Source organism: Salmo salar, chromosome ssa09 (assembly GCF_905237065.1).
Source record: "Salmo salar chromosome ssa09, Ssal_v3.1, whole genome shotgun sequence".
Classification (NCBI taxonomy): domain Eukaryota; kingdom Metazoa; phylum Chordata; class Actinopteri; order Salmoniformes; family Salmonidae; genus Salmo; species Salmo salar.
Genome location: NC_059450.1, coordinates 16,964,427 through 16,990,475, shown reverse-complemented (window position 1 = coordinate 16,990,475; position 26,049 = coordinate 16,964,427). Strand labels below are relative to the sequence as shown.

Sequence of the window (26,049 nt, the reverse complement as noted above, 5' to 3'; positions counted from 1 at the left end):
GCCACCAATTAACATAGATTGTCAAAGGATAATTTTTTTTCTTTCTATGGCGTCAAACCGCCGACACGTTCATGTCATGTTCATGTCACGTGACACATCATATAGACGTTTCTTATGAAAGATCTCGCCTTGAACGCCTTAAAAACGTCTACATGACATCTACGTGTACATCATGCTTTCACGTTGTGTACATGCGATACTTATGTGTCACATATTCGTTTATGTGTAAGTTTCGTTTTTATTAAAGATCCACCAAATATGCATATCACCTCTATATAAAAGAATATATATGGCTAGTTGATTTGCAGCCAGCTCTCCTTCTCCGTGGCTGACGTGAGTAAGACATTTAAACGTGTTAACCCTAGCAAGGCTGCCGGCCTAAACGGCATCCCTAGCCGTGTACTCAGAGCATGCGCAGACCAGCTGGCTGGTGTGTTTACGGACATATTCAATCTCTCCCTATCCCAGTCTGCTGTCCCCACATGCTTCATGATGGCCACCATTGTTCCTCTACCCAAGAAGGCATAGGTAACTGAACTGAATGACTATCGCCACGTAGGACTCACTTCTGTCATCATGAAGTGCTTTGAGAGAATAGTCTAGAAACATATCACCTCATATCACTTCCACCTCCACCTGCCACCCTAGACCCACTGCAATTAGCATACCGCCCCAATAGGTCCACAGACGATGCAATCGCCGTCCCACTGCACACTGCTCTATTCCATCTTGACAAGAGGAATACCTATGTAAGAATACTGTTCTTTGATTACAGCTGAGCATTCGACACCATAGTACCCTCCAAGCTCATCATTAAGCTTGAGAGCCTGGATCTCAACACCGCCCTGTGCGATTGGCTACTGGACTTCCTGACGGGCCGCCCCCAGGTGGTGAAGGTAGGAAACAGCATCTCCACTTCGCTGATCCTCAACACTGGGGCCCCACAACGGTGCATGATCAGCCCCCTCCTGTACTCCCTGTTCACCCATGACTGTGTGGCCATGCATGCCTCCAACTCAATCATCAAGTTTGCAGACGACACAACTGTAGTGGGCTTGATCACCACCAACCACGAGACAGTCTATACACCGCGCTACCATCCAGAAGGCGAGGTCAGTACAGGTGCATCATAGCTGGGACCGAGAGACTGAAAAATAGTTTCTATCTCAAGGCCATCAGACTGTTCAACAGCCATCACTAACACAGAGAGGCTGCTGCCAACATACTGACTTTTAATTATTGGCCACTCTAACAAATGGATCACTAGTCACTTTATTAATGCCACTTTAATAATAATGTTTACATATCTTGCATTACTCATCCCATATGTATACTGTATGTTATACCATCTATTGCATCTTGCTTATGCCGCTCAGTCATATCTCATCCAGATATCTATATGTACTGTATATCTTCTTATTCCATCCCTTCAGATTTGTGTGTACTAGGTAGTTGTTGTGGAATTGTTAGATTAATTGTTGATTTTGCTGCACTGTCGGAATAAGAAGCACAAGCATTTCGCTACACTCGCAATAACATCTGCTAACCATGTGACCAATAACATTTGATTTGATTTGATTACTGTGTAGGTATGCCTATTTCTCAAATCAATATGGGCAAGAGGGCTTCTTTGTTGGAGGGAGCCCTATTCAGAAAGAAGATGTAGCCTATGTCTCTAGCACAGAGTTCAAACAACTGGGAACTCGGAACTCTGCAATCTCTGAATTCCGACTTCGGTGCATTCAAGACAACTGGGAACTCGGAACTCTGCAATCTCTGAATTCAGACTTCAGTGCATTCAAGACAACTGGGAACTAAAAACAAATATAAACGTTTGAACGGTCATCCAAACTCGGGCATCTTTCTGACGTCATTTCCCCCCCAGAGTTCCCAGTTTACCACAAGTTTACCTGTTTAACAGACACAATCACTGTCACCATGCAATCCTTAGGTTAGCAATTTCTGTGGAGATGTCTTATGGTTAAAAGCAGGGCAGGGCAAAAAGCATAGGCTACCCCTTGTTAGCTTAGTCTTAGAAAAAACAACAGTCCAGATTATATAAAGCGATCGAGGCTATAACAATGATTAACTCCATGATTATTTATGCATAGTTTACTAGACTATTGAAGGTCTTGCCCAGCCTCAACAAGGGTTCTTGGTAGGCCTATGGGCTTATGAAAACATTTACTTTGAAATGTAATGCAAGTGTCATTATCCCAAGATAAATATGGTCATTTTAAATGCTCAGCAATTTAGAATATTAGTGGTAGGCTATGCCTATAACAAAAGACCAAAAAGATAGAAGCAGTATAGAAGCAGTATTGTTCTATTCATAAAGCAAAGAGCTTAACAGATAAACACATTTGTATCTCTCAGGAGAATCGCATTGAATCAGGCTATTCATTTCAGTGCAGATGCGTTTTTACGCATTACCTTAGCTTAAACTGAACCGAAAACACGCCAGCCTATTGATTTAGCCCACTATCGCCTACAGATTAGATACAGACGAAGGCCTATATTTAATCCGGACAAACAATAGCCTTTGACTTCTTGCCATATGTGTTCCAATTAGGCTAAATGTAGTCCTATTAATAAGGCTGGAATGTTTTCAGATTAATTTGCATAGGTTAACCATTGTGATTAATCCGTTCACCCACTTTGCATCTCACAAAGACATGGCGGTTGGAACCAAAAATCTCACATTTTGACTCATCAGACCAAAGGACAGATTTCCACCGGTCTAATATCCATTGCTTGTTGTTTCTTGGCCCAATAAAGTCTCTCCTTATTGGTGTCCTTTAGTAGTGTTTTTTTTGCAGCAATTCGACCAGGATTTATTTAGAATTCACCACCAGTAAATGTTCACCGTTAATTCCCATATTTTATCATCTTCAATGTTGATTTACGGCAATTTCTGTTCATGCAATTCGAAATGCTACACAAAACAACAAGTTTTGTTTCATTTCATAACATTGACGAATTCTGTCAATTTCTTCATTGTTTTGTCAGTTTCTTCATGGTCTTTTGTTTGCGTGTGAGCGTGTCTTTTTTGTAGAAGTAAGCTACTTTGCCTGCTCGCAAATGTGTGCTAAAAGTGGGGATGTTTCATCGTATTTCAGATTATCTTAACTCACCACCAGAAAACCATGGAACCACCAATACTATATAGGCCTACACTCAGGAAAAAAAGGTGCTATCTAGAACCTAAAAGGATTCTTCCACTGTCGCTATAGGAGAACCCTTTGAAGAACCCTTTTTGGTTCCAGGTCGAATCCTTTTGGGTTCCATTCCACATGGGTTCTACATGGAACCCAAAAGGGTTCTTACTGGAACCAAAAATACTTCTACCTGGAACCAAAAAGGGTTCTCCTTTGATGAGAGCCAAAGAACCCTGTTGGAACCTCTTTTTCAAGAGTGTACACAACAAGTTCCACCTGTACTCAACAAACATCTGCCTGGTATTCCAGATAACACACAACATAGCACGTCAACCTCTGCTCAGACTTAAATAGCAGTTCCAAGAACTTCCACCAGGGTTGACTGTAGCACCCTCAAATGGACAAAAAGGACACACAAGAGGGCACCCCACATTCATTTTAGATCCCAAGGTGTCTTTATTTTCATATGCTCTCACTCACATCACTTTGCCATCTTCCATGTATGGCATTTCAACACTGACACAGAGGGGCACATCACACTCATGTATTTTCTTGGAAGTCCATCCATAACTACACACACACACACACACACACACACACACACCTGTAGCATCTTGTTCACATTTCTCACATTTTAGGCGTCCAACTGAGGCCTTGGTTGAATCGTGTTGCACTGAGATAGGCACAGAGGTATGTACAGCCCTTTTCTGTGTGGCTGCAAATGAGTTGAACAGGAGAAGAAGAGGTGGTTGCTTGTAGAGGGAGAGTGGTGGGTCTAGTGGGTTGAACAGTTTCAGTGAAGCTGATTGGTTGATCTGGCTCATGACATCATCATGAATAAAAGAAAGACTGATTTAGAAATTAGTTCGACATTGTCATAGTTCAACAGCTGAATAGACTTCATTAACATGGTCCCAGAGATAGCAAGATATTCCGTTTTCACTGAATGAAGTAGCTACCCTACCCATCCCGCATATACAATTTCATTCTTCAAATAAATTAATTATACTATAGTACATTCAATGACTCTATTATGTAGACTATAGGCTACTCCTGTATCTACCTTGTACAATGCTGTAATCATTGAATGAAGTAGCGTACCCATCCACATTTACAACTGAATTGATCAATTAGATAAATAATGCTAACACATACAGTTACATTATTGTTGAATAGGCTACTCCTGTATCCACACTATAATAGCATACCGTTATGATACTGGCGTGATTTTAGGTCTTCAATCGAAGTGGTATGTTGTATCTCGTTTCCGTCCTTCATGGAAAAATAGTTATGCATCCCCCATTCAATTAAGTCCAGGTGTGAATGTCCCATAGCTCCAGCACACAATGGCATGTAGGGGTAGTGTATTACAATGTAAAATGTGTGCATGTCCTATAGCACCCCGTTTGTATATTTTAATTTACAATTGAATTAATCCATTAAATAAATAATACCATACATCAAATTACGTTATCATTGTATACTAGCCTACTCCCCTATCGACACAGTAAATAATATTGCCTACGTGCCTTCGATTATACATTGTCAACTCAGCAAAAAGTAATTATTTTCAAATAAACCATATTTGCCTTACCAACACATTAGGCCTAAATATTTAACAACAATATCAGAACTTAAATATACTCACTCCTCAATAGGATCAAGGACATCTTGTGAAAATTGCACCTTTCTCTTGTTGTATATGGTGTACCATTTCCTTGCCATAGCTTTTCCTGTTAAAAAAACAAACCAATTATTGTCTGTGTTGCTAGCGAGCTCTCAAATACCGTGTCCGTTTTTGGTTTTAGAAGTGTGTGTGTGTGTGTGTGTGGGGGAGGTGGTCATAACCTTGCAGGGGGTCTTGCGGGGGTCTGGGCATCTAAAGCTAATTTCCTGCATTTCTACAAAATCTAATATGGAGATTCTATGGCTGTGTGCTCAATTTCATACACCTGTCAGCAACGGGTGTGGCTGAAATAGCCGAATCCACTATTTTGAATAGGTGTCTACATACTTTTGTATATATATATATATATATGTATATCCCCTGATTTGGGAATGTTTTCAATACAGACTCCCTTTGTCGTACAGTATTTCACATAAAGCATCTAGACCTTATGAAAGTTGCACAGTATACTCTACATTTTGTAATAACTCAAAGCTAGTGATACATAGCTTGACATTTCTGCCATCCATTGTGACATTGTGGGAGGATATCCAACCTTCCAATGAATGGCAATGCATTCCTTAGCTGCTATGAATGCTAGGTTACACAGGTTCTTCTGATTTCATCTGATAACAGTCTCCAGTATCAACATTTCCAAGCAAACAAAAACAGAGAAGGTAGAGTCTGTAGACATGCTGAGATAAAATAACATACTCTTCGCCAAAATTCAGCCAGCCTTGACAATAGCATAACATATGCAAATATGTCCCCTTTGTGTTTTACACCTCCAACAGAGGAATTGTATTTCTGAGTGCATGATATTCAGTTTCACTGGCATATAGTATGTTCAATGGATGGTCTTAAACTGCAGTAATTTATGTCTGAGATGATATGAACATGACTTTAAACATATATGTATCCATTCATCATCATCAATAGTGTCTCCCAGGTCTTCCTCATATTTTTGTTTTACATGTTTTGTGTCATCGGTAAAAGCCTCTATCAACCCTTGATACAGTTTGGAAATCAACTTTAGAGGTTTGTCAGACTGCCTTAAAATAGTTTCAATCTGTGCAGCTTCTGGCTTGTCGAGTGTTTGCGGTACAGAGAGAATGTGTTACATCTGCAAAAGTTCACTTTTAGCGCCGTCACGCACTGGTCTTCCCTGTGCCTGACCTTGCTGTGACCCCTTTCACCATCTGATCCTGCTCAGATGAGGCAAGACACATAATTACCTTGGTGTACATTTATACATTATATTACTTATTATTACTTACATTAGGATTACTTTATCCTATCCCAGGTATTCCTTAAAGAGGTGGGGTTTCAGGTGTCTCCGGAAGGTGGTGATTGACTCCGCTGTCCTGGCATCGTGAGGGAGCTTGTTCCACCATTGGGATGCCAGAGCAGTGAACAGTTTTGACTGGGCTGAGCGGGAACTGTGGTTCCGCAGAGGTAGGGGGGCCAGCAGGCCAGAGGTGGATGAACGCAGTGCCCTTGTTTGGGTGTAGGGACTGATCAGAGCCTGAAGGTACGGAGGTGCCGTTCCCCTCACAGCTCCGTAGGCAAGCACCATGGTCTTGTAGCAGATGCGAGCTTCAACTGGAAGCCAGTGGAGTGTGCGGATGAGCGGGGTGACGTGAGAGAACTTGGGAAGGTTGAACACCAGACGGGCTGCGGCGTTCTGGATGAGTTGTAGGGGTTTAATGGCACAGGCAGGGAGCCCCGCCAACAGCGAGTAGGGAAACTGACAGATCAAAAACGTTACATATACTGACTCAAATAAAAACTCACATTGCGCTCTCAAAAAACGTCAGAATATCAGTCTTCAATCGTTTGGTCTCTGGTTTCATCATTTGATTCAGGTCTAGTGTGATTGAGGCAAAAGTAATAGCTAATGTTAGACAACTTTTGGCTAGCTCTAATGGTACATCAACTGGCGAAAACGAGACAAGTTAATTTACTTCTATTGAGACGGGACAAAACAAAGGCTACAAAACATTTCCATACATACAACAGCTGTTATATATTGCTACCTGACAGATAGCTAGAGGCTAGAGCTGAACAGGCTGTGGTAGCTACTAAATTCAGACAAAACTTCAGTTGAGAAGCGATGAAACATTAGCTAACGTTACACGTCACTTACACTACTAGCTCACCACTGGGAATAAATGCTTTTTTTCTATTAAGTCAAACAGCAGTTACTTTGCCAGCTACATCAGTCAAATAAAGAGTAGCCAGTTTCTTCTCTGCTTGCTGTTACAACTCGGAGAAAAAGCACAACACACACAGACAACAGCTGCCTCTGTTCACACGCTCTGTGGTGTTCACGTGGTCCTAAATCCAGCCGTCTCAAACCACCAAACAGTTCACCTGACCGCTCTGAGGGGTCCGCATGGTCCTAAACCACACCAATACCGCTTTTTGTATCACAGTGCAATGATAAAACTGGGGGGGACAAAAATGCAATTCCAGAGTGTGTGGGGGTCATGTCCTCCCATCCCCAGTGACACTAAACTTAACCACTTTGCATTTTTACTTGATTGAGGTAGGGACATATTAGGATCCTGGATAGCACGGACCCTCTGGGAAATCCTATGAACTGGTCTAGTCGACTGAAAGTCATGGACACAAACCCTATTGGTTGTCTGACGTAGTGGGAACTGGTAACAACACAGTCTGTGATTGGCTAACAATGTTTAGATCTGTATACAGCGAGATAAAATAACGTACTATTCCATGAGGTGTTGAGGAAAAGCCAGATTAGGAATGTCTCATCCTATGTTCAAGAATGGCCTTTTTCCCTTTATTCAGATTACACCTGCTCACTTTCGGTTGTTTGAAAAGGAAATAATCTCCAAAATATCGTTATTTTTTTAAACACGCCTTAGAAAGTTGGTTGCAATTTCAGTTTAATCCACCTGAAAAGACTGAACAAATAATACAACAAATATTGTGGTTAAACTCAAATATACTAATTGATTAAAAAAATATATTTTTCGAAGAAATGTTTAAAAAAAAGGTATAACTTTTGTGAATGATATCATAAATAGGACTGGTGTCGTTATGTCACACATGCAGCATGGGGAAAACGGTACGAATATAAACTATGCACTTTAGGATGTTTATTAATACGCAGGCGTCACACAGACGTTTGTAAGGCATTGGTTTCACCTCATGTCAGCCGGACATTCAATAGTAGACGACAGCCACATGGTGGTACTGTTGCCTAGGCTTAATTTTGGCCTGAATCACTCCCCATACCCTATAGCCTGCTTACACGTGCCCGGTCTCTGCCAATGCTCTACCACGACAAAGGTATCGATATTCTACGGTGACCTGGTTCGCCCGGTGCCCGATATGCTCTATTCGCCCCCATCTCCTTCATCATTGCCATTTAAAAAATGTACTTTATTTTACTTGTTTGGGTTACACATTCACTTCCTGCTCAGCCCTAAAGACCGAAACCATTTTGTTAGACGATAAAAAAAAGGCAGTGCTGAGCGCCCGAAGACCAAGGAGGCACTTACAGTAAAAGTGCCCCCTTTCAGAGACTATACTCGCCTTTTTTAGGGCTTGACATTTGGAAGTATTGAAATAATAACATTCGTAAAATTAGGCCAAACTGATCCTCCTAATTTTTGTAAAAAAAAAAAAACAATTTGAACTAATTGTTCCAAAAACATAGCCTTCCCACATTTATATTGTAGTACTATAGCTACCACTCATAGTTATATGGTTAACTCAAACAATCAAGCACCACATACACCACAGCATCTCTTACCAGGGTCAATGAAAAATGATTGATGTGACGAATGAAATCAAAATACAATATATTTTCTTTGTTTAGAAAATGTATTTATTTCCCCAATTTTATGGCTATTGACTCAACTATTATATCATTAGAGAAAATGTCTACGACAATACATACAAATGACAAGACAGAGATAAGACATGGTAATTTTCACCTAAGCATTAGAGAAGTACCTGTATGGAATCAACAACATAATATTAAATCATTATGAAAAATAAATCATTCAATTTGTCTTGAGGTCTCTTCATGTGTGAATGCGAAAGAAAAATGAGGCACTTTATGATTTGCTTTGGCCCAGTAACATAGGAGGAAGTGAAGAAGATGAGCATTGAGTGACATCATATTGAAAACGGGCTGTTATTAGTGAATCCGGTGGGGTTTTTGGACTGCCAGCGCCACAGGTCCTCACCTTTTGGAGACAACCAGAGGCATGACATTATGAGAATAAACATTTGCTCTTTGTAATCAAGATTGTGCATTGAACTGAGGCTTGGAGCTGTCGTGTTGACAAATGATGTACAGACTCAGAGTAACAATGAAAGTAAAAGGGTAGTAGTAGTTCAATAAAGGTGTACTTACACATTCTCTCCAGGTCGAAGTCAGCTTTCCAGCCCAGCTCTTTCTCAGCCAGAAGGGGGTCAGCATAGCAGGATGCTACATCTCCTCCTCGCCGAGGGGCGATCAGGTACATGATCTGTGGCAAAGACAATCCTTACAGTACAACCACCCTCACGTGAAATGGTTTGGTCTGAAATTAGCCGTCAGACAGGTATTACTTGAAGTAGCTGTTTTCTACGCATGTAGTTCTAAAAATTATACCATTCCCTATAATCAAGAGGAAATAAATCTAGGAATACTGATGGATGAAGGCTCTGAAGTTTTTAAGAGTCTCAAGTCACTCACTTCCTTCCCTGAGGCCTTCTCCATAGCCTTCACCATCTGGAGCACAGAGTAACCTGTTCCTGTTCCTAAATTATACACCTAGAGAGTGAGATACAAGGAGGGAGAGAGAGGGGGGAAATGTCACATTTCTATATGAAAATGGCCAAGACCTGAGAAATTGTGAATGAATGAGGAAAGACAGGAAAAAAGAAATCACTCAGGTAATAGTGTGTTCAGGTAATTCAGGCAGCTGGTATACTGTACCTTGCACCCACAATTGTCCTTTAGTTTCTTGAGGGCAGCTATGTGTCCTTTGGCCAAATCCACAACATGGATGTAATCTCGCACTCCTAAAGAGAGAAAGAGGGGAAGGATTATTCAGAATTGGATGCATTTCACAAAATAAATGATGATTTGACATTTACCATCAGATGGTTATGATTTTGATTTAATTCTATTCAGTGTTGTTTTCAATCAATGTCAATCAACCCACTTTTGTTTAAGCATAAAGTCAGTCATCATTACCTGTTCCATCAATAGTATCGTAGTCATTCCCAAACACATTGAGGTGTTTTCTTCTCCCAATGGCCACCTGGGTTAGCGACGAGAGAGACACAGCACATAAAGTGAAGTCAATTACAATACTACATCCCAGTGACAAGAACAGAGATTAGAAAAGGAATAACTCAAAGTGGTATATTGCGTCATTCAAGGTGGATAAACATTGTTTGTGGTTACCTGGGCGACATAGGGCAGCAGGTTGTTGGGGATGCCCTGAGGGTCTTCTCCGATGAGCCCGGAGGAGTGAGCCCCGATAGGGTTAAAATAGCGCAGCAGCACCACATTCCAGTCCTGTGAATACATACAGTAGTATCGTTGTACACATTGGTACACATTGTTTTTCAGGACATCTATCATGCATGGGACGTATGTGACAGATGGTCAGGGTGTGTGTGATGTTGAATAGAGGACCTGGGGTAGGTAGGTACAGTACCTTCTCTGCCTTACACTGGTCAATAATCATCTCCTCTATGAAGAACTTGGTCTTGCCGTAGGGGTTGGTGCACCCCCCAACAGGGTGCTGTTCATCTATGGGAAGCCGCTGGGGGTCTCCATACACCGTGGCTGAGCTGCTGAAGACCAGATTGTGCACGCCATGAGTCTGCATCACCTGGGAGGCATGCAGATGCGCACACACACACACACACACACACGGACAGACAGCAGCCCTTGAGACAGCAATCTAAGGCACACACACGCTTAAGCATACAGACTAACATCAGGAAGCGGGTTGAGATTATTGCAAGCAACACAAACTAGTAGCGGGTCAAAAGTAAAAGACAAGTACAGTGCTACAAAGTCATAAAATCAACCCACAAGCACTCATGCACTTTGGTAGCAGTTCTAGGCAAGCAGCAGTGAATGCCATTACATAATAGGTCACTTCAAATAATGCAAGGCAAGTTAAGATTGAGGTGTTCTCGCTTACCTCAAGCAAGTTCATGGTTGCAGTGAGGTTGACCCGATAGTACCTCAATGGCTGCTCAACTGACTCACCCACTGCTTTTAGACCAGCAAAGTGCATTACAGCACTGAATGAATGCTGTTAGGACATGAAGACAGAGACAAACAAGTAAAAACCAAACAAAGACAAAGGTCTTGAGCAAGAATGCTAATGACTCCATGACCTGAAGAGGAAAACCTCTGGGGTCTAGTGAAAGCCTGTGAACACTGTTCAGCAGGGATACATGTGTAGTTTTAAACCTGTTTGAAGAGCTTCTCCAGGCCTGTGCGGTCCAGCAGGTCCAGCTCATAGAACTCAATGCTGGTGTCCAGAATTTTCTCTATCCTCTGCAGGCTCTCAGGGACATCCCTTTCTCCTCCAAAAAAACCAAAAGGATGTGGAACAATGATCAACACACATACACAAACACACCTTTACTGTAACTGTTATCAGCATCACACACAAAACAAACAGTAACCGTCAAACAGATAGAGTGTCATAGGCCGTATTAGCCTACTCGCTAAGCGACACTGGGCAAACTAAGGACATTTACCTTGGACAGCATTGCTGAAGTTATCTATGACCACAGGGCAGAATCCTGCCTCAATCAGTTCCACCACACAGTGGCTGCCGATGTAGCCTCCTCCCCCGGTAACCAGGACCTTCTGTGCCATCGTGACCGCCTGCCTTACAAAGACAGAACACATCACACACCAGCAACACACTACACAAAACAATCATTAGTGCACACAGCAACATTCTAGAGAAGTGCTCGGTCTCAGATCTACCTTAGATCAATGCCTGGCTTTAATGAGACTGTCACAATATTTCAGGACAGCCCAGGTTACCTTTTGTCTTAGAGATAACAACCCATAAAACCTGGAGTGCTTGTAAAGCTAGAAAATAAATGGCAAGAGGTATGTAGTTCAACTATTCAATTTCAGTGCCCCAGCCCACCCACAGTCCAACGTCACCACTTAGTGCACCTGTACGACCAGGAAACAGATGATGAAAAGGTAACATCCAGTGCCTTCAGAAAGTATTCAAACCCCTTGACTTTTTCCACATGTTGTTGTGTTACAGCCTGAATTTAAAATGGATTACATTTAGATTTTGTGTCACTGATCTACACATAATACCCCATAATGTCAAATTGGAATTTTGTTGGTAGAACATTTTCTAAATTAATAAAATATTAAAAGCTGAACTGTCAAGTCAATAAGTATTTAACCCCTTTGTTATGGCAAGCCTAAATAAGTTCAGGAGTAAAAATGTAAGAAAATCGCATAATAAGTTGTATGGACTCATTCCATGTTCAATAATAGTGGTTAACATGATTTGTGAATAACTACCCCATCTCTGTACCCTACACATACAATTATCTGTAAGGTCCCTCAATCGAGTAGTGAATTTCAAGCAAAGATTCAACCACAAAGACCAGGGAGGTTTTTCAATGTCTCGCAAAGAAAGGCACCTATTGGTAATGTGGAAACATTTTAAATAAAGCACACTATGAATATCTCTTTGAGCATGGAGACGATATTAATTATGCTTTGGATGGTGTATCAATATACCCAGTCAATACAAAGATACATGCGTCCTTCCTAACTAAATTGCAGGAGAGGAAGGAAACTGCTCAGGGATTTCACCATGAGGCCAATGTTGATTTAAAAAAACAGTTACAGAGATGAATGGTTGGGATAGGAGAAAACTGAGGATGGATCAACAACATTATAGTTACTCCACAATACTAACGTAAATGACAGAGTGAAAAGAAGGAAGCCTGCACAGAATAAAAATATTCCAAAACATGCATCCTGTTTGCAACAAGGCACTTAAGTAATACTGCAAAAACATGTGGCAAAGAAATACACTTTTTGTCGTGAATACTAAGCATTATGTTTGGGGCAAAGCTACCAACACATCACTGAGTACCACTCTTCATATTTTCAAGCATGGTGGTGACTGCATCATGTTATGGGTATACTTTTCATTGGTAAGGACTAGGGAGTTTTTTTTTTAGGACAAAAATAAATGGAATACAGCAATAAGCACAGGCAAAATCCTAGAGGAAAACCTGGTTCAGTCTGCTTTCCAACAGACGCTGGGAGACAAAGTCACGTTTCAGCAGAACAATAACCTAAAACACAAGGCAAAATCTACCCTGGAGTTGCTTACCAAGACGACATTAAACGTTACTGAGTGGCCTAGTTACAGTTTTGACTTAAATCGACTTGAATAATCTTTTAAAGAATAATGGGCAAATATTGTACAATCCAGGTGTGCAAAGCTCTTAGAAACGTACCCAAAAAGACTCACAGCTGTAATCATCCCCAAAGATGCTTCTACAAAGTATTGACTCAGGGGTATGAATACTTATGTAAATGAGTTCTCTATTTCATTTTCAACACATTTGAATACTTTCTGAAGGCACTGTAGGTGCAGTGAAGAAAGTGTCTCTGCCAGATCATATTATACTGCAGTTGCAATTAACTCCATGACATAACCTGAATATGACTGAGCCCAGGAAGAACCTTTTTTTCAAGACATCAGCAAAATATTCAATTCTAAAATGCAATTGAACTGCTATATTATGCGTGACAATCCTGCCTGTAAATCATCAGCCACTAGTGTCTGAAGTCTATAAAACAACTTAAATCGGCAGTAAAACAAGAACATTATTGATGTGGTAAAGTTAGCAAGACATTCACATGAAACTATTCTGATTGAGTTATTGCAGCTAAGCTGTCACCACTGGATGAATGTTACCACTGTCATTCACCCAGAAGATCATACATGAATGAAAATACTTACTTGAACGTCTTTTACAGGAATTGTCTTCGCGGGAAAGATGACGTCCGAAGAATATAGTACAGATAGAGTGTGTGTCAATGACTGCCAATAAAAAAAATGAAGATATCACCTGAAATAAATCTCCCTTGTCCAATGCAGTTGTTTGGACATATTTCTTGCTTCCTGTTCAGATACGTGGACCATGCGTAAGTCAGAACAATCAAATACTACATCCGGTAGCGTATGCGCGGTTCTTTAAAATTAAAAGCCAATTTAAAAGCATTTTTCCTGACTTTTTAAGCAGATATAATTAATGCAGTAAGAGCTTGATTTGTGTTAGAGACCTAAGATGTTATAATTGTATTATCAGAAAAGATCATATTTGACTTTCTATTTATCAGTGAGGACTTTTATTTTTGTAGCGTCACTCAGTTCAGTTGGAAAATCTACGGACCACTTGCGCTGACTTGGTACGTGGACGGCGTCAAACAACGAAGCCTCACATGCTCTGACGACAGAATTCACCGGATGAAACCATGCCTTTGATTATTTAGAGACAGTACCGTAATTGTGGTGGAAATGAGCTTGTGCATTGGCCATTGGAGGAACAGAAACTACAGAGTTAGAAAAATATATATTACCCTGACACAGAAAATGTACAAGCATCGTAAACATATTTTTGGTGGCAGGAGGAAGTAATGAATCATCATTATGAACAGATATTTAAAAACATAAAAAATACAAACTTCCATTCTAATTTGGACATGATTCAAGCCATCCTCTTATCCGAGATGATTTTATATCGTTGCGAACGAAACCCCCAAACTCTCAAGGCAGAACAATATAGTTTCTTTGTATCTCAGCTTTAAACAATTTGTTTACCAAATAATAATAAAAAACATGTGTTTCAAAAATGCACAATACAACTGAGAGATATTAAATAACATTCTTTCATGTGTCATCCCAAAATGCAGACAGATTCACTGGCAGACACAAAGCATTGCCAGACCCAGGAATGTCACATGGCTCCACTAGCGAGAGTGGCTCTGAGAGAAAGTGAGAGAGAGAGAGGGATGATAAAATCGAAAGGATGTTATCATAAATGGACATTTACGTGCCATCTTAACGTAGATACATGTTTCAGTGTGTATGGGAGATGACTTATGGTCTGTGCAGATGACAGATTTGTAGGAGAGGAGGCATCCCCACATCAATGCCTATATGAAATAGACATTGAGGGGCATTCTTTTATATGTTGTGGCATTTTTGAAACTCTTGCACCATTCCTGTCCTGCCGAGGAACACTGGCACATGAAGAAAGGCAGTCATTGTGACGGAGGAGAGAAGAGGGGAGAAGAGAGAAGTATTCGGTGGGTACAATTTCCTCACACCTCCTCATTTGCGTGCAGAATTGAATCGCTTTCTCTAAAACTGGAGAAACACAAACGGGGAGACACTATTTGAGAAAGGTGAACAAAAGAAGAAGGCATTTGGAACAAACACAGAAATTCAACAATCCAGAGGAGGACCAACCCAACGTGGCACTGGAGACAGAAGGGAACATTTATTATATTACTTCAGCTCAGAGAAGAACAACACAGCCACAGGCTTTTACACGATAACAGCCAGATCAACATTCTCCAGCTTTGGACCGAGCCAGGGGTTTGGGTTCTACATAAACGAGACATTTGCAGTTTGGTGCTGGTTTGGGGTTCTGCAGTGTCTCCTCTCTCTGTAAGTTTCCAAGGAGAAATTGCTCTGACAGTGACTGACTTAGAGAGCATTTGTGCTTGTGTGTTTGTTGTGGGAAGCACATACCATGGCCTGGGCTGGGGTGTGGTTGTGTATGTGTGTTGGTGTGAGTGTATCTGTCCATCTGACCCTTGGGGTGCCCCCCCAGCACCGCGGCTGGCTGCGTCTATGGGAGGAGGGCGAGGGCTGTGGGGAGTGTGAGAGGGAGCGCTGCCCTCTGGCGCCCTCTAACTGTCCAGCAGGGCAAGTGCAGGACAGCTGTGGCTGCTGTGAGCAGTGTGGCAACGTGGAGGGGCAGCAGTGTGACCCGGATGGGGCGCAGGAGTTCTATGGGCGCTGTGGAGAGGGGCTGGTCTGCCAGAGGAGAACCAGGAGAGGACGGAGGGGCCGCGGGAGGGGTGAACCAGAACCTAAGTGTGTGTGTGAGGCACAGGGCTCTGTGTGTGGCTCTGATGGACGCACCTATCCCAACCTGTGTCAGCTGAGAGAGGCAGCCAGTCGGAAAGGAACCACTCTGAGGCTTACTGGACAGGGACCATGCTACTCTGGTGACTATACTCAATTCTTATCATAGCATCAGTCAGGTTAAAGCTATTGGTCTAAGAATGGAGTAGAGAGGCTGCTGCTGTAACATGGTGTTAATGTGTTAAAAGAGCTACAGCTTTAAAGATTCACTACATTATTTATATAAAAAAGTAATGTGGATATGTTCTGTGAAAAGAGCCACAATGTAAACTCTGGTCTCTATATGGCGTTCCTCCCTGGCTCAGCTCCTCGTATCTCCAGAGCCCCCAGAGACCTGTCCAACTACACTGGACATGACATTGTGTTTGGCTGTGAGGTCTCTGCCTTCCCTCTGCCCAACCTCAGTTGGAGGAAGAAGGGCAGTGACAACTTCCTGCCAGGGGACGATCCACACATCTCTGTCCAGGTCTAATGATGTCACCAGTGTACCACTTTACTATTTATTTATGTCTAAGTTTACTGAAGTTTACATTCCGTCGTTGAAGTTGTACTTGCATGTGACATCTGGTGTATTTATGTGGCCTGTGTCTGGTCCTGTATACCCAGACTCCGCCCTCCCTCTCCTCCTCCCAGGCTCGAGGTGGCCCCCAGAGGTACACAGTCTCTACCTGGCTGCAGATACAGAATCTTCACCTCTCAGACGCAGGGATCTACTCCTGCATCTCCCACAATGCACTGGGGGAGACGTCTGCGTCCGCCCGTCTCACGGTGCTCAGACAGGGTGAGACAGGGCAGCAAATACTATCCATAAAGCATTCGATCTGTAAGATCCCAGTCCAACACTTCATATGATTTGTAATGGGTGTTTTCACCATTGGCTTCTTCATTTTTTTCCCGATCTGTCTCTACATCAGAGCTGAGGGTTCTGAAAGGCCGTCTGAATGAAGAGGATGAAGAGGAGTATTACTATGACGACACTGAGGAAGGGAGCGATGATGGGCAGACAGAATCTGGAGACTACCTGGGATGAACTGTGGGTCTATATAACAACAACAGTGTTTAACTTACAGAAAATGAACAAACTGACCAAAGGAGAGGTATTTGGAGAAGCAAGAGCATGTCGTCTGAGCATGACGTTTGTTAACAAAATATCCTCATATGTAGAATACCACATATCAATAGACTAGTTTTTCTATTAGCGTATCATACTATGGCACGCATTATCATAGCACGAACACAATAAAACACTGTTGTTAACTTTTTGTATGCAACTTTTTGTATGCAACTTGTTTTCCATTTGCATTCTGCATGTTGTTCTGAATCACAGCAGCAGAGGGTGCTATGCCCATGCATTAAATTCTTACTGGGGGTTTGTAAATCACTGGTCCCTTCCTGTAGTTCCAAGTCCTTAGTGTTTGCAGATCTGATATTTGTTTAGATCTTATATATGTTTACATTGAGATACTATTGACATAGTGGTTCTGTTGAAACAAGGACGCAGTCTATATTTTCCAGCCGACAGGCTGGTCATCCTTCTCTTTCTCTCCACACACTCGAGAAATATGGCAAGCAGTTGTTAGCTGCTGTAAATAAGATCAAGCTGACAAAGTTGGGAGAAATATAAGCAGAGAGACAGGGAGAGGCAGAGAGACGGAGAGAGAGAGAGAGAGAGAGAGAGAGAGAGAGAGAGAGAGAGAGAGAGAGAGAGAGAGACTGACTGAAGGACTGAAATATGTGACCCACCAGAGGGAATGTGTGTATGTGCCACTCCCTGCCTGGCTTGTTAATCCTCTCCTCTCTTCAGTTCATCCACTGGTCCCTGCTGGATACAGAGGCTTCATCTGAATGGCAGCCTGCATTAGCACTTAGACTTTTGTGAAAGGTTCTATGTTAGTCAACGCTGATAAGAGATTAGAAACATGAGGGGAGACACAGTCCATCCAACCTTCTCTCTTTCCCTCCATCTCTCCTTTCTCTCTCGTCCCCTCTTTTTCTCACACATGTATTACCTCTCTCCCATTCTCTTCTCATTATCTCCATTCTCCCACCTTTCATTGACACTCTCATCTCTGAAGGGACCAGCCGGAGAGCAAAATGTTCTTTACGATTGTGTGAAAAGAGATGATGTCATAATGAGACATGGACTGGACGCCGTGCCTGGACTGGGCACCAGTGCAACGGAGGGCTCTGGTCATGGAGCGGGACTGGACGCCGTGCCTGGACTGGGCACCGGTGCAGAGGAAGGCTCCTGCCCTGGAGCTGGACTGGACGCCGTGCCTGGGCATCGGCGCAGAAGAAGACTCTGGCCTTGGAGCTGGACTGGACGCCGTGCATGGACTGGGCATCGGCGCAGGGGAAGGCTCCGGCCATGGAGCTGGAGGTTCCGGACCGTTGACCGTCGCAGGAGGTCCCGGACTGGGGACCATCGCAGGAGGTCCCGGACTGGGGACCGTCGCAGGAGGTCCCGGACTGGGGACCGTCGCAGGAGGTCCCGGACTGGGGACCGTCGCAGGAGGTTCCGGACTGGGGACCGTCGCAGGAGGTTCCGGACTGGGGACCGTCGCAGGAGGTTCCGGACTGGGGACCGTCGCCGGAAGCTCCGGACTGGGGACCGTCGCCGGAAGCTCCGGACTGGGGACCGTTGCCGGAAGCTCCGGACTATGAACCGTCGCCGGAAGCTCTGGACTGTGAACTGTCGCCGGAAGCTCTGGACTGGGTGCCGGAAGCTCTGGACTGGGGACACGCACTTCAGGGTGAGTGCGAGGAGCAGGCACAGGACACACCGGACTGGGGAGGCGCACCGGAGGCCCGATGCGTGGGGCCGGCACAGGCTGCACCAGACTGCTAACCGGATCCTCTGGTCGGATGTTGAGCAGAACACACTTGCACAACATCTCTCTAATCTCTCAACTTCCCCATTGCCTCCCTGACAGTCTCTGGCTCTTCAGGGTGAGTGCTGGGAGCAGGCACATGACGTACTGGCCACCCCTTGTGCCCCCCTCAAAAAGATCTTGGGGTTGTCCTTGGGCTTTCTGTGGCCGCGAACCCCGGTGTCGTTGCCTTCCTCCATCATTACCTTCCGTCTGCTGCCAAGGAAGGGTCTCGCATCCACCCATCACTTCTTCCCATGTCCAAAACTCCTTCACCTGGTGAACACGCTGCTTGGTCCTGGTTTGGTGAGATATTCTGTCACGGTTGTCGTAAGAACGGGACCAAGGCGCAGTGTGTGTAGAGTTCCACATCTTTATTCCAAAGTGAAACTTCAAGCAAAAACAAATAAATCTAAACGTGACCACAAACACAGGTGGGAAAAATAGCTACTTAAATATGATCCCCAATTAGAGACAACGATTACCAGCTGCCTCTAATTGGGAATCATACAAAACACCAACATAGAAAATATAAACTAGAACACAACATAGAAATATAAACTAGACTACCCCCTAGTTACGCCCTGACCTACTACACCATAGAGAAACAAGGGCTCTCTATGGTCAGGGCGGGACACATCTCCTCATGGTGTGGAGGCTCCCCTTCCTCTGCTAATTACCTTGTACAAACTAGAATCTGATATAGCGGATATGAGGCACAAATACAATTATTGCAGTCTAATAAAGACAGATTGAGATTAAGGGAGCGAGTGACAGAATGAGAGCAAGAAAGAAAAAGAGAGAGTGAAAGAGAGAGAGGGAGAGAGAGAGAGAATGATTGATATATACAGATGGAGCGAGAGAGAGAGAGTTATGTCAATTTACTGTAATTCAAAGCAGGAAAGAACGAGTGACACACCCACACACACACACACACACACACACTACCACTTGTTTTCCCATCCATTCCCTCAGATACGGTAATGTCATTACTGTGGTAATTATCCTCATTAGTGACAACAGCTGTAGAGAACTCAGTGTGGCTAGTCCTTCAGACCCCACCCCAACCATCTCTCTCTCCACTGTGCACCAATGCTCATCTGAGGAGCAGATCTCAACTGGTATAACCCAACCTTCTATTTTAACTTATAGTAACACACATATACACAAATAAAGAAGATTACAAAAAATAGATATGCTAGCCCAGCATTACTGTCCATTGAGGGATATTGCTCTTTGAATTGAATCGACACATCTACACCCTATAATTCTAATATTTGGATGCCTTTGCCAAGTCTCTTCCATCTGCCTGAATGCCCATCTAATTAATGAGGATTGGTGTGGAACAGGAGTGCTCTGAGAAGGAGCAGGGTTCGCTGAAGGGGATGTGGTGGAGTACATACAGCTCTTAAATTGAGTCAGAGATACCCGGTAAGGGTTAGGTTTAGGGTTAGGGTTACTGCTGTAAGTACAGTGTAATAATGACTTATTACATTACTTGTTACACTGTAATTACATCAGTAGTTGCACAGTAATAAGGGCACTATAATGTAACGTAGTACCAGAGAGGGACTACGTTTCCAAACATGTATTTGTACATAAAAATATGACTTGTTAGATTTTACAGTGAGATTGCATGCTAACAGACACTTTTTTTTAAATGTAGTAATAGCTACAGTATAATCTAATACCTGAAATTAGTTCATTAAAAACAATATATAAGAAAAACATTTTGGTGTTCTAAAAGCAATTAAAAGCTCTCTAAAGGTGTGTGTGTGTGTGTGTGTTTACCTGCATGTGTTTTTGTATATCTGCCTGCCAGTATGTTTGTATTTACAGTATGTGTGTGTGTCTACATACCAGCTTGCTAGCTTGTGTATGGGCGTGTGCGTGCGTGCGTGCATGTGTGTGTGTCTGTGTTTGTGTGTGTCTGTGTGTTTTTTTTTGTCTGTAGAACAGTCAATTACAATCTCATTGGTCCATTTCATCAAAGCGTAGCATGCCAGGTCATTCCAGTTATTCAGCACAGATTTGGTATGGTAGTAAAGGCTGACACAGTTTCCAATCCCACCTCTATTATTAGGCTCTCCAGAATTCCAGAACCTACAAGCCTTACTGAGGATTACATTTCAACATATCCAAATCATGCGTATAAAGACTTGTTGATGTGATGAAAGCAGCACCTTGGAAGAAAGAGAGCAACAGTTAAGTCATAATACAACTGCACTGAATGCAATGCATTCGTGATGAGACTTGTAGCCTGAGGATTATTGGTTTGAATCTTGAAAGATTTGAAAGATCTTAAAACTTCAAAGGGTCATTTCTCTCTTTCTCTCTCTTTCGCTCTCTCGCTTTCTCTCTCTCTCCCGCTCTCTCTCAACTGTTCCTCTTCGCTGTTTATGACCGCCAGGTCTGCTCCTCTCTTCAGACAGTCCTGTCTGCTTCTCTCTTCAGACAGTCCTGTCTGCTCCTCTCTTCAGACAGTCCTACTGCTCCTCTCTTCAGACAGTCCTGTCTGCTCCTCTCTTCAGACAGTCCTGTCTGCTCCTCTCTTCAGACAGTCCTACTGCTCCTCTCTTCAGACAGTCCTGTCTGCTCCTCTCTTCAGACAGTCCTGTCTGCTCCTCTCTTCAGACAGTCCTGTCTGCTCCTCTCTTCAGACAGTCCTACTGCTCCTCTCTTTAGGTTTTATACTGGTTGGAGATGTAATACCAGCTGGAGTTAAACTTCCTCCATTCTTTCAGACAGCAATAAGAATACACAATGTGAATTGCTTTCTATTCATTGGTGTTTGTATGCATTATTAGTTGATCCAACACACACACTCAAACACACAAACACACACACACATTTTATTACTCCCCCAGCTCAAACTGAAGCCTCTCTCTCTTTAGTCAGGTTGTAACTGATCTGTAGCTGATCTCTCTCTTCATTCAGGTTGATATAATTGGTCTCTAACCATTTTATTTGTTCCTGCCATAAGTTAGCTGGAATAAGACAGGAAGCTGTGGTTGAATAAGACAGGAAGCTGTAGTTGAGTTTGCTGAAAGAAGCTGTGAGTCTATCAGTTATTTCATCAGTACACAGAAACATGCGTATCATTTGAGAACATCTGAAAGAAAGGTGACATTTCCACTCTACAGCCCTGCTTAATAGATCTGTATCTTCATTTTAAAAATGTACATTATTTTTTCTTCATTGTGCCAGAGATTTGTCTTCATTTTGCAATCTAGCTATAAAGTGTATAATTAAAAATCACACTCTACATAGAAGATATTGGACTCACAGTGGGCCAGACGCAAGGAGATGTTCAGAGTTACTTGCAGAACACACTGCAGCCCAAAGCTGACAGCAACCAGTCTGTAGAGTCTTCTCTTTGCAGGACCTGAGGACTAACACACATTTAACCTGGCTGCACTCCAAATGGTACACTATTTTCAATGTATTGCACTACTTTTTACCAGGGCCCATAGGGCCCATAGGGCTCCGGTCAAAAGTAATGCACTACATGGGGAATCCAGGATACCATTTGGGACACAGCCCCTGCATCACTGAACATGATTGGAGTGGAGATACAGACTTCAAAAACTCATAGGGCTGGTTTCCTGGACACAGATTAGGCCTAGTATTTCATCTAAAAAGCACGGGATATTCTGTTGTTTGGTCCAGAATTTTTTATCTGTGTCTGGGCAACCAGCCCATGGTTATAAATCCTAATCTATTTTATGACAATGAAAACTATACTGACTTCACAAATACAAGAAAATAACAGAGAACATCAATTTATTAGAGACTATTTCACCCACAAGGATGTTAGTTCAAACATTTCTCATTCCCACCTTAGCAGCTCACAAATACAAATGTCAAGACTAAAATGCTATTTGCTATCTTACCTGATTTTCGGACAGACAGTGTTTTTGCTGTGTTGGTCTTCATATTGACATACTTTGCCGAATCCTCAGAAAGGTTTGTTTCAAACTCAACGATTTCAGAATCCCGTGCACTGATAGACACTGGCATCTCTGTTATCTTGGTTTGTGTGTATGTGTTACAGTGTGTTTCTCTACACAGAAATGTACTGCTCTGTGTGTGAGAGATTTAACCCATCTAACGACAGGAAGCTGTCATATCACTAGTGTCACATTTTCAGCTTTTATTTAGAATTTGATTGTGCGACGTACACTGACCAAACAGTGATCATTCTTTTGTCCAACATCTACACACATTGAACATTTTCTTCTTCTGAAGAAAGATCTAACACAAGAGGGCACTGTTCTGCATTAGCAACATCTTGACAAGTCTTCAGGTAAAATTCCACATGCATTTATTTGACATACAATCCACCTATAGGACCACAATATTCACCGTTCAGTTATCAACAAACCACACACTGTCCACCTGGGTAAATGGATATCATTTCACCCAAAAAGTACTTTTTGACTTTATTGTACCTAATTATTATCAGAATGAGTCAACCCCAATTTAAAAATATTATGATATTCAACCTTTGTAACAAACCCTACTGGCTATTAGATCACCTGAAGTTCATTTGAAAGCAACATGAGAATCATCACTGCCTTTAATTGTATAAACTTCCGCCATCCCCGCAATGAAAAATATGACAACCTTGACTAAAACAGACTTTTACACAAAGCAACCTGTGCTCTCTGAAATGTCCTGTATTTTATTGGTAGAGTACAGTGCAACCTGTGTGGAGCTAAAGCCCTGTATTAGGAGCTAAATGTCAGGCATAGCCTTTTTTTATTGGGTGTTGTGGTGCAATCTGCCCTTTTCCCTTCCCAGAAGCCATTGTTAAAGAGGTGGTATTAATGCGCTGCGCCAGATGGTCTCTCTTACAGGTCGGACTGGAAGTGTTTACCATGCACTGGTGTGTGGATAACAGGTGAGCAGCATATCATATCCCCATTAGCCAATCAGGACATAGCAGATGTCACATAACCTGTATTTGGCATAAGGTGCCGTTTAGGGGATAATGGAAGGAGAGGGAAGAGAGTTTGATCATGACATTTGTCAAGGTTTATCCCATCGACTATTTAAGCCATCATATTTTTTGATGGATCTGAATATGATTGGATGTTAAAAACTGATTTGTAGGCCTATTGAACAAACCAAAAAATGTAACATGCTGGGATGTTGTCCCTTTAACTATATCACATTCTCTTATGTCAATCAAGTAAATACAATAGTTATTCGAAATGGGTGACTAACAAGTTATTTCCATAGTTTCAACCTATGTTATACCCCTCCAGTCCAGTCGAGTCTAGTCATTCTCCTTATTCATGTTTCAGACAACTCTCCACTGTGAACATAAGGTAAATAAACATTATTGCAATGTGGTATCATGGCAACCAGGTAAGGGAGAACAGAGGGGAGTCTCAGAGCTCTGAATTACTGTAGTTGTCTAATAGATCACCTACAGCTTGCAGCCAGGGCCGGGCCTGGGCATAAGCGACATAGGTGGTTGCCTAGGGGCCTCAGCCGCTAGGGGGGCCCCTACCCCAAAAAATATACACACATTTACATAGACATTACCAGTCAAAAGTTTGGACACACCTACTCATTCAAGGGTTTTTCTTTATTTTTACTATTTTCTACAATGTAGAATAATATTGAAGACATCAAAACTATGAAATAACACATATGGAATCATTTAGTAACCAAAAAAGTGTAAACAAATCAAAATAGATTTAATATTTGAGATTCTTCAAAGTAGCCACCCTTTGCCTTGATGACAGCTTTGCACACTTTTCCAACAGTCTTGAAGGAGTTCTCACATATGCTGAGCACTTGTTGGCTGCTTTTCCTTCACTTTGCGGTCCAACTCATCCCAAACATTTTTTTACATTTACATTTTAGTCATTTAGCAGACGCTCTTATCCAAAGTGACTTACAGTAGTGAATGCATACATTTCATACATTTTTTAGTACTGGCCCCTCGTGGGAATCGAACCCACAACCCTGGCGTTGCACACACCATGCTGGCGTTGCAAACACCATGCTCTACCAACTGAGCCACAGGGAAGACCAAACCATCTCAATTGGGTTTAGGTCAGGTGATTGTGGATGCCAGGTCATCTGATGCAACACTCCATCACTCTCCTTGGTCAAATAGCCCTTACACAGCCTGGAGGTGTGTTTTGGGTCATTGTCCTATTGAAAAACCAATGATAGTCCCACTAAGGGCAAACCAGATGGGATGGCGTATCACTGCAGAATGCTGTGGTAGCCATGCTGGGTAAGTGTGACTTGAATTCTAAATAAATCACTGACAGTGTCACCAGAAAAGCACCCCCACACCATCACACCTCCTCCATGCTTCACATGCGGAGATCATACGTTTACCTACTCTGCGTCTCACAAAGACAGAACGGTTGGAACCAAATATCTCACATTTTGACTCATCAGACCAAAGGACAGATTTCCACCAGTCTAATGTCCATTGCTCGTGTTTCTTAGTGTCCTTTAGTAGTGGTTTATTTGCAGCAATTTGACCATGAATGCCTGATTCACGCAGTCTCCTCTGAACAGGAGACAGATGTGTCTGTTTGTCACGTCCTGACCCTAGTAAGATGTCATTTTCTATAGTAGAGTCGGTCAGGGCGTGACAGGGGGTGTTTTGGGTTGTTCTATGTTTTATATTTCTATGTTTAAGTTCTAGTTTTTCTATTTCTATGTTGGGGTTGTTTGGGTTGATCTCCAATTGGAGGCAGCTGATCCTTGTTGCCTCTGATTAGAGATCATATTTAAGTAGGGGTTTTTCCTTCCTGGGTTTTGTGGGTAGTTTTCTGTTTAGTGTATGTCACCTGATGGAACTGTTGTCGGTCGTTTTGTTGTTTTTGTTTAAGTATATTCATTAAAAGTAAATATGAGCACTCTACACGCTGCGCCTTGGTCCCCTTTATACGACTCGCGTTACAGAACTACCCACCATGATTGGATCAAGCGGCGTGCCCGGGCAGAAATGGACACCTGGTCACATCAGGAGTGGATTGAGAGGAGAGACTGGACTTGGGGCCAGGTAATCGAACGATATCGGAGCATACCTGGGAAGAACGAGAGGCAGCCCCCCCAAAACATTTTTTGGGGGCACACGGGTAGTTTGGCTGGGCCAGGACTGGGACCTG

The 26,049-nt window shown here is 42.7% G+C and overlaps 2 protein-coding genes across 5 annotated transcripts; one reads left to right on the top strand and one right to left on the bottom strand.

Annotated features, from left to right (window-relative positions):
- Positions 1-8,660: 8,660 nt before the first annotated feature.
- LOC106610806 (UDP-glucose 4-epimerase) lies at positions 8,661-14,045 on the bottom strand. 3 transcript variants are annotated; one of them, XM_014210404.2, is made up of 11 exons: positions 13,839-14,045; positions 11,578-11,711; positions 11,285-11,403; positions 11,010-11,123; positions 10,515-10,691; positions 10,259-10,372; positions 10,046-10,112; positions 9,785-9,870; positions 9,542-9,619; positions 9,218-9,332; positions 8,661-9,047 (listed from the first exon to the last, which is right to left on the bottom strand). In XM_014210404.2, exons 2-11 carry the CDS (start codon positions 11,696-11,698, stop codon positions 8,977-8,979), a joined length of 1,062 nt encoding a protein of 353 aa, XP_014065879.1. In that variant the 5' UTR covers positions 11,699-11,711; positions 13,839-14,045; the 3' UTR covers positions 8,661-8,976. The 3 variants fall into 3 exon arrangements, with proteins under 3 accessions (XP_014065879.1, XP_014065880.1, XP_014065881.1); XM_014210405.2 differs by having other exon boundaries at positions 11,285-11,400; XM_014210406.2 differs by having other exon boundaries at positions 11,285-11,397.
- Positions 14,046-14,888: 843 nt separating this feature from the next.
- LOC106610820 (kazal-type serine protease inhibitor domain-containing protein 1) lies at positions 14,889-17,403 on the top strand. 2 transcript variants are annotated; one of them, XM_014210434.2, is made up of 4 exons: positions 14,889-16,117; positions 16,340-16,500; positions 16,668-16,815; positions 16,949-17,403. In XM_014210434.2, exons 1-4 carry the CDS (start codon positions 15,637-15,639, stop codon positions 17,062-17,064), a joined length of 906 nt encoding a protein of 301 aa, XP_014065909.1. In that variant the 5' UTR covers positions 14,889-15,636; the 3' UTR covers positions 17,065-17,403. The 2 variants fall into 2 exon arrangements, with proteins under 2 accessions (XP_014065909.1, XP_014065908.1); XM_014210433.2 differs by having other exon boundaries at positions 14,890-16,117; positions 16,641-16,815.
- Positions 17,404-26,049: the final 8,646 nt, after the last annotated feature.

Coding starts and splice junctions, on each gene's coding strand:
- LOC106610806 (XM_014210404.2), bottom strand. CDS start 11,698: ATGGCACAGAAGGTCCTGGTTACCGGGGGAGGAGGCTACATCGGCAGC. Junction 10,113..10,258: donor TGCTGCCCTATGTCGCCCAG/GTAACCACAAAC, acceptor TCGCTAACCCAG/GTGGCCATTGGGAGAAGAAA. Junction 9,048..9,217: donor CTTCGACCTGGAGAGAATGT/GTAAGTACACCT, acceptor TGTCTCCAAAAG/GTGAGGACCTGTGGCGCTGG.
- LOC106610820 (XM_014210433.2), top strand. CDS start 15,637: ATGGCCTGGGCTGGGGTGTGGTTGTGTATGTGTGTTGGTGTGAGTGTA. Junction 16,118..16,339: donor ACAGGGACCATGCTACTCTG/GTGACTATACTC, acceptor TCCCTGGCTCAG/CTCCTCGTATCTCCAGAGCC. Junction 16,501..16,640: donor ATCCACACATCTCTGTCCAG/GTCTAATGATGT, acceptor CTGTATACCCAG/ACTCCGCCCTCCCTCTCCTC.